Source organism: Bicyclus anynana, chromosome 22 (genome assembly GCF_947172395.1).
Source record: "Bicyclus anynana chromosome 22, ilBicAnyn1.1, whole genome shotgun sequence".
In the NCBI taxonomy this organism is placed as follows: Eukaryota; Metazoa; Arthropoda; class Insecta; order Lepidoptera; family Nymphalidae; genus Bicyclus; species Bicyclus anynana.
This window is the reverse complement of record NC_069104.1, coordinates 9,255,230-9,273,923: the sequence shown is the minus strand read 5'-3', so window position 1 is coordinate 9,273,923 and position 18,694 is coordinate 9,255,230. Positions and strand designations below refer to the sequence as shown.

The 18,694-nt window shown below is 35.7% G+C and overlaps 1 protein-coding gene and 1 long non-coding RNA gene across 2 annotated transcripts in view; one reads left to right on the top strand and one right to left on the bottom strand.

Annotated features, from left to right (window-relative positions):
• The first annotated feature begins 804 nt into the window (after nt 1-804).
• Nucleotides 805-18,694, top strand: part of LOC112053547 (uncharacterized) — a 45,446-nt gene continuing 27,556 nt past the window's right edge. The window contains exons 1-5 of the mRNA XM_052888337.1: nt 805-964; nt 4,799-5,076; nt 5,657-5,870; nt 11,234-11,445; nt 12,606-12,791. Coding sequence (XP_052744297.1) covers nt 949-964; nt 4,799-5,076; nt 5,657-5,870; nt 11,234-11,445; nt 12,606-12,791 — 906 coding nt within the window. The 5' untranslated portion in view covers nt 805-948. The remainder of the gene's footprint in view (nt 965-4,798; nt 5,077-5,656; nt 5,871-11,233; nt 11,446-12,605; nt 12,792-18,694) is intronic.
• Nucleotides 8,794-10,722, bottom strand: LOC128199321 (uncharacterized). Its single transcript, XR_008251973.1, has 2 exons — nt 10,040-10,722; nt 8,794-9,227 (listed from the first exon to the last, which is right to left on the bottom strand). It is a non-coding gene; the product is annotated as an uncharacterized LOC128199321 (long non-coding RNA).

Genomic DNA, 18,694 nt, shown 5'->3' with positions numbered 1-18,694 from the left:
TGAAAAGAGATACCTAGAAGAACATATCTAAAAACTGACCAGGTAAGAATCGAGGTACATGCTTTTAAAAATACATGCTGCAAATTCTATTAAATTAAACGGTAATTCATAATTTTAGTAAGGCTCTTAGGAAAAATAATCCACAATTTTTTCTAAGAGACTTACTAAAGTTATGAAATTACCGGGGCCACGGTGCGTCGCCTGAAACCTTTTCAATTTGGAACGTGAAAGGGTGATTTGGAATCTAAATTCATCATGGAGTTTCAATACAATTTACCAGGCTTAATGTGTTTGTCTCTGTTACGATCACTACCAATTTAATACCAATTTGATAAAGCTTGGGATATCAATGATAAAGATTCTAACGTGCTCTACGAAGTAACTTCTCAACTCCGAATGATACCTCTTAAGAATTTCTTGAAGCCAGGAATAGCATGCAATAGCAGTGGACCACCAAGGCATATCATTATCTAAAATTATTGGTATGGATAAATATTAATGGAATAAATAACCAAGATTCTGTGTCTCACTTAGCATAAAAATATCCTTTAAAATACAGCATGCATTTTTAAATATACCTAGAACTGACAAGATCAGAATCAAGGGGCCATTGACTTTAGTATTCAGTTGAAACTGTGTGACAATATTATTTTTAAACTCTTCGACAAAGCAAACAGCTCCTAACAGCCTTAAACACAGTGTGTAGTGTTATGACTACGAGAAAACCGGTTTGCCATGACAATTTAGGTGTAATTTACCTCAAGAGATATGTACGTAATTCCCATTCATTCTACATCGTTCCCCGGTCTTTTAACACCAGTCACATTTGTTTACGTTCATTCATTATTTGTAAATTAAGCATTGAGACAAAAAACAAGTTTGCGACCACACGTGAGTCAGGTTTTGTCATTTTGGCAGTGTTTTGCGTAAGTTCAAGTTTTCAAGATTATGTTTTTGTCTATTGGTGAGTTTAGTGTTTATTTTGTTCTAGTGTTTGGCTATTAGATTTAATTGTCAGTCTTCCAAGGTGATGGGTATCTGTAACACGTAATGTATTTATTAAAATCTACACATTAGTTGCAAAGGTCGCAACGCTTGGATGAATATCCAAGTTTTTTTATTAGAATAGAAAAACTAGCATATATTAGAATTAATGGCTGCAAAAAAATTGACTTTTGTTTATTAACTTTTGGAAATGCTTTAAACCATCTTATCTTTTGATGTAATTAAGTAAAACATGTCTCTACTTACAACAGTTTTCAAAAATTTTCCATTTGATGACATAGTAAGCTATATTTTTATACTAGTCTATATATTACCTGCTGCTTGAGTTAGATACAGTAAAGTCACTTAATTGGTATGACAAAGAAACGTGTCTTGAATCGTAAATTCTTAATACATATATTTCGGTTACATAGATTTATATTAACTGATAAAATGTTACTTACAGTAAGAGGATTATCAAACCCTGTTAAAGCAATTTCTACTGGACATATCCTTGATTTTTTTATCAAAATCAATTCGTTTATTTGAGCTGCTGAGTTTCTGGGCGGCTCTCGACTCGTCGAAAGACTACAGTTTGAAAAGCGCTTGCATATCATTCGAAATAAATTTAATACCAAGTTGTCTGTGCTCGTAAATTTTGTAAGGATTTCGTTTTTTTTCCCGTTTTCCCAACATTTCGCTTCACTGCTTTGCTGCTATTGATTGAGCGTGATGAAAAGTATACTGTAACCTGCCCAGGAGTATGAAGAATAATTGTACCAAATTTCGTTAAAATCCGTCGTTCGTCGTCTTTTCTATAACGAACATACAAACAGACAGACAGACAAAAATTTTACTGATTGTATTTTTGGCATCAATATCTATCACTAATCACCCCCTGATAGTTATTTTTGAAATATATTTCATGTACAGGTTGGGCAGGGGACATAGTTGGCAATAAACGTTGGGGTCCCAAGGTGCTGTAATGGCAACCCCTCACTGGAAAGCGCAGTGTTGGTCGATCCCCCACTAGGTGGACCGAGGACAGCGAGTTGCAGGGAGGCGCTGGATGCTAGCGGCCTGAGACCGTGGTGTTTGGAAGTCTATACAAGAGGCCCATGTCCAGCAGTGGACGTCCATTGACTGATAATTATGATGATGATCATGAGCATTGCCAGCAACTAAAGGCACATGAGGTTAGGCACGCCTGAGGTTTTTTGTTTTCATTCTTTACAAGTTAGCCCTTGACTGATGGTAAGGGATGATGCAAACTAAAATGGAAGCGGGCTAACTTGTTAGGTGGAGGATGAAAATCCACACCCCTTCCGGTTCCGGTTCTACACGACATCGTACCGTAACGCTTAATCGCTTGGCCGTAGGTCTTTGTCGGTAGGGTGGTAACTAGCCACGGCCGAAGCCTCCCACTAGCCAAACGGTTTACGGAGATAGGAAGCCTTTTTGTACGACGTATTCCTTGCATGCACTGTGTTCCTTGTTTATAGGCGATGGTTTTGATTATCCATTTACCATCAGTTGGACCATCTCTGATTGTTTAAGTGGTTTCGAATTACGAGGTCCTGGGTTTGAATCCTGGTTCAGGTTATGAGATACTGAGGGTATATCCCGTGCCTCGGACAGCATGTTAATGAATTTAGCAACCTACATTTAAGCAACGTCGTGGGTTTAAACTCCATAAACCCCTCCAATAGTGGGCCGTTAAAATAGGCTGATAATAGTAAGCCATCTGATTGTTCCGTCAATAATTATAAAAAAATTATAATAATTTCTTATGCAGTAGAGATGATCGTGACCTTTGCGATTAAATTCGGGAAGGTGAGCTTGTAGAAGACTTAATGATGAACCGGTCCGTAATATACTCAAAGGCACAATTATCCACCCACTTTAATATGTCGCAAGTATATTAAAGTGGGCGGATAATTGTGCCTATGAGTATACTATTGGAACTTTTGCATTTTTAAATAATGTAATGATAATACCACAATTGAAGGCATTATGGAAAATAAACTAATCCTGCTTCTACAGGAAAAAAGTTAATTCAGTGACTACGAGAATTTAAAATGTGTTAAGACTGCACTATTAGATATTATGGAAAATATCCTATCAAGCGAAAACCTGTTTAATAAAAAAAACATACATATCTGACGTCAGCAGAAATTAAAAATTTAATGCTTTGGCCAATACCCCTAATAAAGACAAATAAAAATTAATAGGTTACTTTAAATTATCAGACGAAATCCCGCTTTTTTGTAAAGTCAAAAACTGGTTTACTTACCTACCTAACAGGAAAGTTTTAATCTCAATTTAGCTCCATATTATTCTTAGAATATGCACGAGTATGTTCTATTTAGACTGTCGTCTGTTTTTTTATTGAAACATAATACATAACATCTATACTAATATTAAAAAGCTGAAGAGTTTGTTTGTTTGATTGAACGCGCTAATCTCAGGAACTACTGGTCCGATTTGAAAAATTCTTTCAGTGTTAGATAGCCCATTTACCGAGGAAGGCTATAATTTGTCCCTGTATTCTTATGGGAACGGGAACCACCACCACCATCCATCAATTGAGGAGTAGGAATCCTTATGTAGATTCCTTTTCATGAAAGACGTCTCGTGGCTAAAACCGGAACTAATTGACAGTGCATTGCACAAATTACGTCTGGGGGACTTCTTTCATGAAGAGACTATACCTTCACAGCAATACCTTGGCGGCAGAAAAAAGAATGATGTAGTATTTCCCCGAACGAGTTCTGTTACTAAAACCTACTATAAATAAGCAACTAAGATGTATAATATCAAAATCTAGTCCACTGTCGTTACGGCAAACTAATTCAAGGGTAATTTAACACAATCTTTTGTGAGATCTTTTTTTCCCGTTTCCTACAATCTCTGATGAAGATAATTTATTAAAACCAGTCTTAGACGTTGTTTATAAGTTATTGCTGGCTGTAGTTAACTTTAATTGCCCGTGATCTGTGATAAATAACGAATCAACTCTGTAATAGGTTGTTATTTTTGAAATAATATTATAATCCTTGTACATTGAGGATTATCTTTTTATGTAATCGTTTCTATGCTTCTCATGGTTAACTATGATGGCAAACATAGCAGTTCTAAAAATTCAGTGACACTGTTTTCTTTATAACTGCTGTATAAAAAAACTGATTCAGTGGCATTCTTATCTAACTAGATGATCATCATCAACCATCATTAAACAACAACATCCTTAACAACCCATATCTTATTTTTGCGCAAGAGTCTTTTCTCAGAATGAGACGGGTTAAGCTAATGGTCTACCACCATACTGGTCCAATTCGTTGGCAGACTTCACCCATGTAGCCAATTACAAAAAACCTCACTCAACTTATTTAGGTTTCCTCACGATGTTTTTTCTTCACCGTTTGAGACACGTGACCTTTAATTTCTTAAAATGCACATAGGTAATTGAAAAGTTGGAGTTCCTTGGACCGAATTAGAACCTCTGAATCAATGCAGAACCTCTAAATCAGAAGTCATATCTTTAAGGCTATCACGGCTTACATAAAGATGATATCTATATGAAAATTTATATTTCCCTAAATCAGGACATAAAGAATATATGAAAAAGGTTGCAAGTTCAACTGGATTAAGACGGTCTAAAACGGTGTTGATTGGAAGTCCTGAGAGGTTTATTTTAAGCAGTGAACGTCCATCGGCTAATACTGATGAAGATCATTCATAGTAGACTTGTCTAGAACTGTCTTAATAATAGATCAATCGACATAAAATACTTAAATAATTAATTTCTTTACAGCCATCGCCCTAACATGTATACAGGCATGCATCACTGGCAATGCGGTACCTCAAGAGATATCGCGTCTCAACTTCTTCGATACAGACCTCTTGCGGTATGCAGCGGAAGACAGACGAGGCAATGTCATGGTGTCTCCAGCCAGTATAAAGTCAACGCTGGCTATGATATTGGAATCAGCCGCCGGCGATACAGAAGCTGAAATCAGGAGTGCTTTAAGACTGTCGCCTTATAAAGATGAACTTAGAGAGCAGTTGAATTTGTATTTAGCGTCACTTAACGTGAGTAGATTTTTGCCATTATTTTATCAAGGGCTCTTAAGGGTAACAGGTTTCAAATGTTCAGCTTCAGACTTTGAAACCTGTTGCCTCATAAAGCTACTACGGTTCAAACTTTATAATTTTCTTACCTTACCTATGGGCTGATAAACTTTCTGCTTCTTTAACTACCATCCTACCATCATGATGGTAGGATGGTAGTTTCAAGATTCCATCTACGATGGCAGCTTGAAACTACGATCTTCAGCTCATCCCGTAGCACTCGCTGCCTCCTCAAGGGGATACCTTCTTTCTTTTATAAGAGAAGAGGAATTTTCTTTCCTATGAGACGAGGAAGTGGGTTGACTGCTTTCGTGTGTTAAAGAGTTATTCTAACGACCGCTATCATATCGGATGCCGGTGACCAGTAATTACGGATTAACGCAATGGGTATGCATAAGATTTTTGATTAGAGTATTTAGGCAAGGCACTATAAATTGTACCTACAAAATAGAACCTCAATTCTTCTAGGTCCCTCAGTCTTACAGTTACAAGCGTCTAAGAAGTGTGTATACAAATAAATAAAAAGCCATATTATTTTCAGGCAAACACACCAGGGGTAAAGCTACAAAATTCAAATTCCATTTTTGTATCAAGAAGACTAAAACTGAGAAAGGAGTTTGAGCAGATAGTCAGAAACGCGTACTACGCGGACGTTTGTCCCGTGGACTTCAGTAATACTCAGACAGCTGTGGAGACTGTCAACAAATGGGTGAACCAACATACTAATGGACTCATACCACGAATTGTCGAAGCATGTACGTATTTATCAATCAATCAATCAATCAATTTATTTATTTGCAGATACATGCATATTTATATACAGGTGGTCGGTAGATGTAGTTGTTAAATGTATCTTACCAATTAGGCATGCAAATTATTTATTAAGTATTTAATGATTCAAATGACAATTTCACCATTTAAAATTTATATCTTTCAATAATTTTGTACGTAAACATTTTATGACGTCGTATGTACATAATGATCGTTAGATTTGTATGGACGTTCAGACAAAATTACTAATATCTTTGTTATTTGTGCGTTTATGTTTATAGTTCATTTATTAAAAAATGACACATTTAATGTGAGGAAGCTAAAACTATGAATTTTCATCAAATTACGATAAAAGATTTTTTATAGATTTTGAAATTTTATTATCTTATTTATTTTGCAAATATCTAGACAATCTTTGCTTTTTGTGTATAAATTAGTTCACATTGACCTTATTTACCCGAATGTATCATAAATATCAATATATTCAAACCTAGTCATCATCCCCATTCAGAAATAAATTATAGCCTATGCTACTCGGTAAAGCAGGTAGCCTTCTATTGGTAAAAGGATTTCGAAAATCGACATCATCCGACAAATCAAACTCAATCTTTTTGAAGTTGGTTTAAATATTATAATACATGCAAACTGGTATAATTATTACTCAATTAATATTTATTTTGCCTCAAAACTGTTTGCTCGGTAATACCTGGTGACGACAGTTCGTAGTTTAATTGCCTAGAGTTCATAGAAATATGAATTATAAACCATAGTACAGTAAGTATGTTAAGAGTGTGCAATATGTAATTTGGTGGTTACAAATGGTTCTGGATCTCAGATTCTGGAAAAGTTAGGAGCCTGATATTTGGGTAAATGATATTTCAAAGTGTTAGCTTCGTTATGACTATACAAAATACACAATTTGTAAAACTTTTCTCGATAGTTTATTTTTTTGAAAAATACATATTTTGCTCACATTTTGCTTTCAATCTCAGGAAAAGCAAACTTATTTTCTTAAATTTTTGTTTTGTATAGAAAATTAGGTATATATCTTGAACATGGCCATTTTGTTTTTCGTTATGTTGTTTAATTTATTTGCAATTAGGTAAAAATGGTCACGTCATAAAATTTGCGTCGCGCGTCAATCGGTCCGTGCTTTTCACTCACGTGAAAGTCATAATTCGGCGTCTCGCTTGCGCTTCGAATTTTATCCATATCGTACCGACACGCTGCGCGCTCTTACCCTGGAATAGGGATGATGACAGTTTTTTAAATTGTATATAAATTAAGAGTATACTAATAGTAAAGCAATTTTGTAAAAGTAACAGGGTATCTGCGATCATTACTTTCGGAGCTACAGGGATTTAAAGAGTCAGATTTGCGGCGCTGCCGCGGATCCCTGAAAAACGCTCCATACAAAATGGCTCGAAAAAATGACGTCATAGGCAATGTAATGATCGTTAGATTTGTATGCGCGTTCAAACAAAATTACTAATATCTTTGTTATTTGTGCGTTTATCTTTATAGTTCATATATTAAAAAATGTCACATTTAATGTAAGGAAGCTAAAACTGTATGAATTTTCATCTAATTACGATAAAAAAATTTTAGTAGTTTTTGAAATTTTATAATCTCATTTATTTTGCAAATATCCAGACAATCTTTGTTTTTTATGTATAAATTAGTTAACATTGACCCTATTTACCCGAATGTATCATAAAAATCAATATATTCAAACCTAGTCATCATCCCCATTCATAGTCGTGAAGTGAACAATCCCCCACAAACCAATATTCAGTATTCACCCAGGGGCTGACTATTGAATCATCCTTCATTGCATTTCATAAACAAACTACTAGAGAGCCCCTAGGTGACTGGAGTTTCAAGCAAATGTTGTCTATGATTTTACATTAGATCTTTGAAAATTCTGTGACAGAACCACAGAGAGACGTATTTTGTTAATTCTTTGACATTTTACAAAATAATTGAGTTTCTATTTTCTAATATTTTCATTTACTTGTTGTTTTTATTTATCATAGTAAAATTTAATTCGTTCAAGAGTACAATAGATCAATTTTATCAAAAAGTTTCTTTCTCACAAGAAGGAGTTGTTAAAAAAATATTGAAGATATGTGGACGAACATGATCATAATCAAAATTATCAGCCGATGGACGTCCACTGCTGGACATAGCCGTCTTGCATGGACTTTCAAACACAACGGTCTCGAGCCGCCAGCGTCCAGCGGCTCCCTGCAATCCGCTTGATGCCCTCGGTCCACCTAGTGGGGGTTCGACCAACACTGCGATTTCATCGGCTCTTCGAACTATGTGGCCTGCCCATTGCCATTTCAGCTTCACGACTCGCTGTGCTACCTATGTCAGTGACTTTGGTTTGTCTGCGGATCTCCTCATTTGTGATACGATCACGCAGAGAAATCCCAAGCATACTATTTACTATATAAGTAGTTTGATATTTCATACTTTTGTAATGTGGAATCCTACTTGAAATAAAAAAAATATTGTCAGAGGAAATTTGTTTATTTTACTCAAAACCACCTATAATTACCTGAAATAATTACAAGTAGGTACTATTATGTTGTATTTTTTTACAATTTATAGTAAGTGCAGTAAATAAATATAAGTGTAGCTTATCCTTAGGAATAGTGGTAAAATTGCATTTCACAAAGCTTTAGATCACATAATATTATATATGTATTTAGTAGGTAAGCTTGGCCTGGTAATGGGCTGATAATAATGAACCACACACACTTATTGCAATTCTAAAATCAAACCTATATCCTTTTGATACAAAGTTTAATTAATAACAACAATAAATACATAATTTACATATAACTTATTGTTATTATTGTATATTTTTATAGGGCCAGACTTAAATGAAAAATGCAGAAGTAAACATTTAATAATTATCTTTATTAAAGATGTGAATCAATAAATTTTTATTTTCCATCATTCATTCAATTAAGATTTGTATATATTTTCTATTGTTATGGACTTCAGAGTGAGTGACCACCTTACAATACACTGCACTCACTCCTACTACTTCGATATTAAATGCTGCTGACTTTTCAAGGTATGAGGGTCTTCCAATTACTGTGATCTGAAAACTCAGATTTTCAAGGACCAAAGTATTCTCAGTATTCTTGGTAAAACAGTATTCTCATAGCTCATCACTGCTATTCCCTGCCATGATAGCCGGTTTCTTTAAATCTGTGTATAGGGTCCTCCGGGGTTGTTTATATGTATACCTATGCGTGACATCAATACAGCTTGACTTTTGGCATTTCTGTTATTTCATAGAATGCTTGATGGACTGCACCTACAGTCTGAAAATAAACATTATGTTAGTTACATTTATGTAGGTTATATATTTCCTAAATCAAAACTAGATAGGTATACCTAACATTTATATAGGTTAGATTACAAACAAACAAACTAATTAAATTCTTCATCATGTTAAGCATATAGTATGTTAAGCATGAGTCTCCTCTCAGAATGAGAGGGATAAGGTCCACCACGCTGGCCCAATGTGAATTGGCAGACTTCACACATGTAGAGACAATGTTTTTCCTTCACTGTATGAGACATTTAATATACATTTAAATTCATAAAATGCACATTACTGAAATGATTCGGAGGTGCATGTTTCAGACAGCATTTGAACCTACACCCTCCGAATAGAAAGCAGAGGTCATATCTACTGGGCTATATGGATTTTGACCTACTCCTAATTTATCTATACTAATATTATAAACAGGAAAAATTTGTTTGTTTGTTTTGAATAGGATCTGTAACTACTGAACTGATTTGAAAGATTCTATCACTGTTGGGAACCTACACCATCATAATCAAAGGCTGGGGTCATACCCACTGGGCTAATTGGTTTTATATCTACTCCTAATTTATCTTTACTAATAATAGAAACAGGAAAGATTTGTTTGTTGGTATGTTTTGAATAGGCTCTGGAACTACTGAACCAATTTAAAAAATTCTTTCACTGTTGGGAAGCTACACTATTCCCGAGTTCTATAGGCTATATTTTATCCCCATATTCTTACGGAAATGGGAACCACACAGGGTGAAACCGCGCGGCGTCTTCATGAACAAAAAATTATTGATAATGAACAAAGGTACGTACCTGATAACATCCCGTTTCATAGAAGCGAAGTGCTGCTAGAATGTATAATACTAGCGGTATTGGTATTCCTCTCTTGGTCTTCTGTGTTCATTCTTCATCAAACAGAGGCATATTATTCCTAATATGAGAATCTTTCGTACATTCCATATCGCCATAGTATTATACTGGGTTTACCCAAATGCGAATATATATCTTGGGCACTGATATAACTCGCTGTTTATAACTTCACTTAGAACGATCCGAACGTCCACTTTCTAATAAATAAATCACGAATAACAACAAAAAAAATGCCAGGGGATGGTTTGGCTGACAAATATCGGTAATTCAGCAGTCAGCCGCCAGCTCCTGTCAAATGAGGGGTTTCTTTTGTCTATGAAACGCGTAGGGGTTGAATTCGACACATAGCGGCTGAATAATCCCCTTAGGGGCCCCCTACTACGACTATGAATTCCACCGTTAAATATGCTTTAGACGACTTAATTAATATCCATACTAATTCTACGAACCGATTTGTATTGTAGGCTCATGTTACATTTAAGCGACTCTGTAAAAGGATGTTTTATGTGAAATGTTTTCTTCGTCGATTAAGAAAATATTTTTAATCCATACTTTCATACTAATATTATACTGTCTTTTAACTTTTATCGGCTAACTGCTGAACCGATTTCGACGACATTTAGTATAATGATAAATGAGACCTTAGTGTACAACATACTACTTTTATCCCGGGAAAATCTGTGGTTGCCGCGGGATTTTTAAATAAAAAGGCTTTTTTTTTATTTTAATTTTTTTATTCTTTTACAAGTTAGCCCTTGACTACAATCTCACCTAATGGTAAGTGATGTTGCAGTCTAACATGGAAGCGGGCTGACTTGTTAGTAGGAGGATGAAAATTCACACCCCTTCCGGTTTCTACACGGCATCGTACCGGGACGCTAAACGCTTGGCGGTACGTCTTTGCCGGTAGGGTGGTAACTAGCCACGGCCGAAACCTCCCACCAGCCAGACCTGGACCAATTAAGAAAATCTCAATCTGCTCAGCCGGGGATCGAACCCAGGACCCACTGCGCCACGGAGGCCGTCAAAAATACTGAATGTACCTATACTTAGAATACAAAATCACGGTCGTCTTTATAGTATAAATACTGCGTGCGAGTAATTTTGAAAATTAATCATAACTCTTTTATTTTTCAGCGGACATCAACCCCATTTCGGATGCCCTGATCTCAAACGCTCTGTACTTCAAGGGTCTGTGGCGGCATGCGTTCAACCCCAAGTACACCAGAGCTGGATGCTTCCACGTCGACAACAGCTGCCAGAACTCAGTCATGATGGAACTGCACGAAGACTTGAACTACGGCTTTGTTGACAACCTCAGGGCGCATGCTATTGAATTGCCATATGAGGTGGGTAGACATTTATAATTATTTAGAACTACCTTATGAGGTGGGTTGACATTTATAAACATTCAAAAGAACTTTTACAAATCTATACTAACATTATAAAGCTGATGAGTTCGTATGTTTGTTTGTTTGAAAGCGCTAATCTCTAGAACTACTGGTCCGATTTGAAAAATTCAGTGGAAAAATTCAGTGTTAGATTGCCCAATTATCGTAGGCTATATATCCGTATTCCTACGGGAACAGGAACCACAGGGAGAAAATAAGAGTGTTATCTTCGTAATTCGTTTTTCGGCAAGGTAAGTCAAAGTCGCGGCCAGGGGCGCCGGACTGATAAACTCAGGCTAAAACATCCTTCAAGAACGGCCCTATAATGCCGAGCTCCGCTCCCTATAATGTCGTCCTGTCCACATTTTCTGCTTCTGCCTGCGGGTCTCTTCAGGCGATACTTCTGTGCTCGGCCATACCCCCCGGTGACGTCACTGAGGTCCCTTTAAGGAGCCTACAGCATTTACACAATTAGAATTTTGTACTTGATTACACTCATGTCAGATGGAAAGCTATCATGATATCTACATTTTAGCTGTTCTGTCACAGAATTTCTCAAAATACACACAACTGAAAAGTTGGAGGTGCATGCCTCGGACTGGATTCGAACCCACACCCTCCGGAATCGGAGGCAGAGGTCATATCCACTGGGCTATCACGGTTCTAAGAAATTAAACATCACGTGTCTCAATCGGTAAAGGAAAACATCGTGAGGAAACCTGCATACCAGAGAATTATGGTACAATTCTCTGTGTGTGTGAAGTCTGCCAATCCGCATTGGGCCAGCGTGGTAGACTATTGGCCTTACCCCTCTCATTCTGAGAGGACACTCGAGCTCAGCAGTGCCCAATGCGGATTGGCATACTTCACACAAGCAGAGAATTAAGAAAATTCTCTGGTATGCAGATTTCCTCACGATGTTTTTTTTCACCGTTTGAGACACGTGATATTTAGTTTCTTAAAATGCACACATCAATCACCGTGATAGCCCAGTGGATATGACCTCTGCCTCTGAATCCGGAGGGTGTGGGATTGAATCCGGTCCGGGGCATGCACCTCCAACTTTTCAGTACCTACTAGTATTTAGTTTATTAAAAATATTTTTTTTTTATTTTCAGGGTGGTCGTTATTCAATGATTCTTCTAGTTCCACTTGACAAAGGAAACCTGAACACCTTAATCCGAGATCTGCCATACATGAGTCTGCCACAGATATCTGAACTGATGGAACCAAGTAATGTCCGCCTCTTCATGCCGAAGTTCACTGTCGACTACAGCGAGAGTATGGTCGGACCTTTACGGAACGTAAGACAATTCTATTTATGGACTAAAATTCTGTGATGACCAGACTTACCTCATTTTTTAAAAGTTCCAACCATAGATACCTGTATCTGACGGCTTTCGTGGCGCAGTGGTACCTATGCGCGGTGGATTTACAAGACCGAAGTCCTGGGTTCGATCCCCGGCTGGGCTATTGAGGTTTTCTTAGTTGATCCAGGTCTGACTGGTGGCTTTGGCTGTGGTTAGTTACCACCCTACCGGCAAGCGATTTAGCGTTCCGGTACGATGTCGTGTAGAAACCGAAAGTGGTGTGGATTTTTATCCTATTCCTAACAAGTTAACCCGCTTCCATCTTAGATTCAATCAACACTTATGATGAGGTGAGATTGTAGTCAAGGACTATATTGTAAAGAAAAAAAAAGAGAAGTAAGGAGGGCAATTACTGAGGAGTTTCGAGCGTGGTAGTTTTGGTAGGTAAGGCATTCAAGAGTCTGTACATATATTCTTCTAGTACAAAACAATTTTTCACTACTCTTGCTCAAAAACATTGTCATATTACAACTCCACGGCGGGGCTAATCAAGCATATTAGCCTCTAGGGGCTAAAGTAATTTTGTTTTTTTAATTATTGTCTGTTACAAGTACTAGTCAAGTACTAGCCTACTTTATAACGAAGGAGGTTTTATTCGTAAATAGAATCATCCGGTAAGGCTCTTCTTCTTCTTTTGGTTATATGGCTCCGCGCGTCGAGCGATTGAGCCAGAGGTAAGGTCCTGACTGTTTGATAAAAATAAAACTTGGAATTGGAATTGGAATAAAATGCAGCGTTCTTGTCTGTGGAATGCGGTTATTTTTTTTATTTGATTTTTATTGAGTTGCGAATTTATAGAGCGAGATTTGACGACAAGGGTGTACGGTGTAATACCTTTGCCTTCTCTTCATGGGAAAAAAATATATTAATAAAGAAAATAAAATTAAAGAGCGAGAATTTAAAAACAATTATTGTCGTGAATAATCTAATTACTTGATATTTTTAAATAAATTCATTGTGAATTTGTGACCGTAATTTACATGTTTCGCATCATTAATTGTTATGTCTTCATCTAGTGAGAATGGTGACCCTAATTTGGAGATGGGTTAAAAAAAGACTTAAAAATTAAACACCTACTTACGAAAAATTTAATAACGGGAGAAAAGAACAACAAGTGCATTCTTACTTACAACTTACGCATAGTGTATTTTAAACAATTATCTAACATGTTTACCCCTCATACTCATTATTCAACTTCACTGTAGTCGAAAATTAAGTTACCGGGTAAAAGCATCTCCCCGAAACATCCAAAGTTGTAGCATTTTGTACCTACATTTTAATTTTCAAATAAAATAAAACATTGAATACTGTACCGAGTTATTTTATTTTCTCGCAATCGTAGTGAAAAGTATTGTGTAACACGTGGGGCTAAACCCATTATAAACTCGGTTTCTACTTAGGCCTAAAAATACCTCGTATATAATGGGTCTTTTTAGCCCCTTGTATAACAATCTACTATTTAACTTATTTTTTATAGGATATCATTTGAAATCGTGTTCCCAGTACTTAGATTCGTGGCAACCTTTTGTTAGATACCCTAAAAGTTTGCTATTTAACAGTGTTTTTCGAAGGGTTACCACAAAGCTAAATAACGGAAACTGGGGATATTATTTCTCATTTTACGAGTATATTCCGGGAAAATTAGAAAGTTTCAATTTATAATTGGACAGTTGAGGGGCTTTTTGGACCCTTAAAACATGTTATCTCCCAAAGCCACAGACTCCGACTCTCTCAAACAAATCCATTGTTGCCAACATAAACATGAAACTTGAAGGTTTTATAGAATGAGGTAGGTCTAGCGATTCCAGACTCTCAATTTAATAGCGATTTGCGTCATAAAATGTAATTATACTTACATATAAAATATTAAACACGTCTATATTACAATAATTAAGATACTTCTAACGTTAATAATAGGTACAGGTAAATGTAAATCTGTAATGTTAATATAGCCGTGTTTAGCATATTAGGTAAATATCAATGAATCTTATAACTATCTCGTTGACCAGTGGCTAGTATGTGCGGTTTTGGATCATGAGGTTTTAGGTTTGAGTCCTGTGTACCTAAGGCTATGAATATTCGAGATTTGTTCTTAGAATTTCTCAGTTTAGGCCAGAGTTGGGAAGTTAGTGGAGTTACACCTTGGAGAGCATTTTAAGTCTGGTTTTCGGTTTTCGATCTCGGTTATTATCATTTTTTGACGCTTTACGCCAGGGTTTTTCAAAGTGGGGTACGCCATTCGACGGCAGGGGGTTCGCGATAAGAATTACGTGGTGGCTTGATAACTGATATCGATTCAGAATCAAGGTTAAAATTGTCCAAAATTACTCCTAACATTGAATCCATTTGCGACAAGAAACAAACACACCCATCACATTAATATTACAAAAACATTTCTTTTGGTACTTTATGTGTTACCTTCTAATCAAATAAAACCCTTATTTTCTTCAACAGTCAAATTATTTTTTTTTGTTGGTTGGGGGGGGGGGGGGTCCATTAGTTAGTAAGGGGTTCGCTGTCACTTGGAAATTTTAATATTGAGGCTACTCGCCTGCTGTACAAAACTAAGAAGATTTTTTGCATATAGGCAATTAGGCAGTTTAGATGCCTAGAAACTCTAATCACATTTTTATTTGTGAAAATAATCTCGTAATTGTAATATTTTTATAAAACAAAATTGAATTTTTATCACGTCACCCCAACGCCAATCATAAACTATGACGTCATTTGCTACAAGGCATCGGTTTGTGATTGGCGCTTGCGGTGACGTGATATATCACATCACCGCAAACGCCAATCACGCTGTTATCTCTATGAATGACGTGTTGTGTTTCGGCGGCAAATAATTTTTACTGGTTATTATTGACGGGACAAAATAAAATATAGCTTATAATACTTCCATAATTCAGTTTAAACACTGTTTACAAAAGAGGCAAGTAGCCTATTGACAAAATTTATATTTCTTTTTGTTTCAGATGAGAATTAACACATTATTCACTAAGAATGCCTCCCTACCTGGAATGTTCGAGAGTGGTGCTCCTCAAGTGAACAACATACTCCATAAAGTATACATGTCTGTTGATGAAACAGGGACAGTTGCAGCCGCAGCGACCTCCGCTATGGTTATACCGCTTATAGAAGACGGGGTTCAACTTAAAGTGGACAGACCTTTCCTCTTCTTTATCAGGGATAATGAATTAGGATTGATACTGTTTGAGGGGAAAATTGAAGAGCCTTTAGTTATAGCAGAAGATAAAATTCCAGTTGGTAAGTCATATAAATTCTAATATTATAAAGGTGAATCACACTAATATAATATAGGCGGAAGTTTGTGTTTGTACCATTTTTTTTATTCTTTACAAGTTAGCCCTTGACTACAATCTCACTTTATGGTAAGTGATGATGCAATCTGAGATGGAATCGGGCTAACTTGTTAGGAGGAGGATGAAAAACACACCCCTTTCGGTTTCTACACGACGTCGTACCGGAACGTGCTAAATCGCTTGGCGGTCCATCTTAGTCGGTAGGGTGGTTACTAGCCACGGCCTAAGCCTCTCACCAGCCAGACCTGGACCAATTAAGAAAACCTCAATCGGTTCAGCCGGGGATTGAACCCAGGACATCCGTCTTGTAAGTCCACTGCGTATACCACTGCGCCATGGAGGCCGTAAAATGTTGTCAGTATGTTTGTTTGATATTAATCCTTTATATGTAAAAGAACAGACATTCTGACTGTACATCGATATAAATAGACTATATTTAATTTCATCTAAATTCGTAAGGTCGTTGTAATCTAGTAATATGTTTAATTTCATCTAAATTCATAGGGCAGATGTAATATTCATACAATTACGAAATCACTTGATGATCTCTTTGGTGTAATTGGTTGTGGTCTTCATTAGAAAGGTCCAGGGTTCGATTCCTTGCTTGGTCCAATTTAGGATTGTATTTTCTAAGTCTAAACGTCTGTACAATCGCTAGTCATTTTATCACAAAACTGCGAAGTTTCTTGTTGGCTTCTTCTCAGTTGTTCTGCCTTCTTAACTAGTAGTTCATAACTTCATAGGTATACTGATTCACTATAATAGTACGCGCAAAATGATTAAAATATACCATTTTAAATACTTGTTAAACTAGTAGACGCCGCGCGGTTTCACCCGCGTGGTTCCCGTTCCCGTAGGAATACGAGAATAAAATGTAGCTTATAGCTTATAGCCCCACTAAAAGACTTTTTCAAATCGGACCAGTAGTTCCTGAGATTAGCGCGTTCAATCAAACAAACAAACTCTTCAGCTTTATAATATTAATGTAGATTACGTAAAAAAAAAATTTAAATGGTTCATTCCACGTCAAATCGACCAATAGTTGGACTCGACCCCTTTCGATTTGGATAAATTTTGGTCAGAAGTTTTCTTTTATCCTATAACGAAGTTCTGCCGAAGAAAAAAAATTAAAATTTTTTTTTTCAAAAGTTATGCAAAATCCAAAACTTCACTATTTTTCATATTTTTTAAATTTATGTTTTAAAAATCTCGAAAACTATTGCAATTAAAAAAATCGCTTATGGTAAACTTCAAAGGGGATACTTGGGGCTATTAAAAAAAAAAAATCCAAAAAAAAATTTTGAAAAATCTCCAATTTGTGAAATTTTGAATTTTTGAAAATTGTCAAAATTGACCGTCGACAATAAATTTTTGGCTCAAATTTTTTTGTGTACTACCTTGTACCAATCTTAAAAGATCCTGAAATTTTTGGAACTGTGTTTTTTGTTTTTTCAAAAATATGAATTTTTGAAATTTGTTAAAAAAAAATTTTTTCTTAAATTTTTTTTTTTTCTATCTATCTTGACAATTTTCAAAAATTCAAAATTTCACAAATTGGAGATTTTTCAAAATTTTTTTTTGGAAATTTTTTTTTTTAATAGCCCCAAGTATCCCCTTTGAAGTTTACCATAATCGATTTTTTTAATTGCAATAGTTTTCGAGATTTTTAAAACATAAATTTAAAAAATATGGAAAATAGTGAAATTTTGGATTTTGCATAACTTTTGAAAAAAAATTTTTTAATTTTTTTTCTTCGGCAGAATTTCGTTATAGGATAAAAGAAAACTTCTGACCAAAATTTATCCAAATCGAAAGGGGTCGAGTCCAACTATTGGTCGATTTGACGTGGAATGACCCAAATAAAAATAGTTTATATAATAATTTTTTTTTCAGACACATCAAGAAAGGTCAATGTACCCATTCAGCCTCAACGTCAAGCCCAACACCAATCTCAACAAACACCACAACACCAACCTCAACGATATTGGTATCGCTAATTATTATTGGACCAAGTCGAGGAGGAATGGGGACAAGTTTAATATATGGAGGATCACAATAGGGTAGTTGACACTTTAAAATGTTCTTAAGTAGTTCATTAATTGATTGAACTTTTTTTTTTAATTTTTTTAAATATGTTGATGTTTATGTTTTGAATAATGACAATTTTAGGTTTTTATTCATTTATATCGATATATTTTGGACTCATATTTCATGTTCTATAGGTACGACATTAATATTGTTTATATTAAAATGAGTCAACTACCCTATTAAAAATACAAATTTTGAAATTTTTTTTTAATAAATTGTGTAATAACAACAAAAAAGGAATCCAACCATTTTTTATACTGCTGGGCCCAGCTAGCCTATTCATTATTTTAGTCTTAATTATCCACTAAAATAAACATTAAATCAATTGAGAAATGTCATCTACCTACTGTATGATATCCACCAGTAGGCACCGGATGACTATGTTTTAGAGAATCTCTTTTTCTTAAAGGTACGTCAACTAGCACA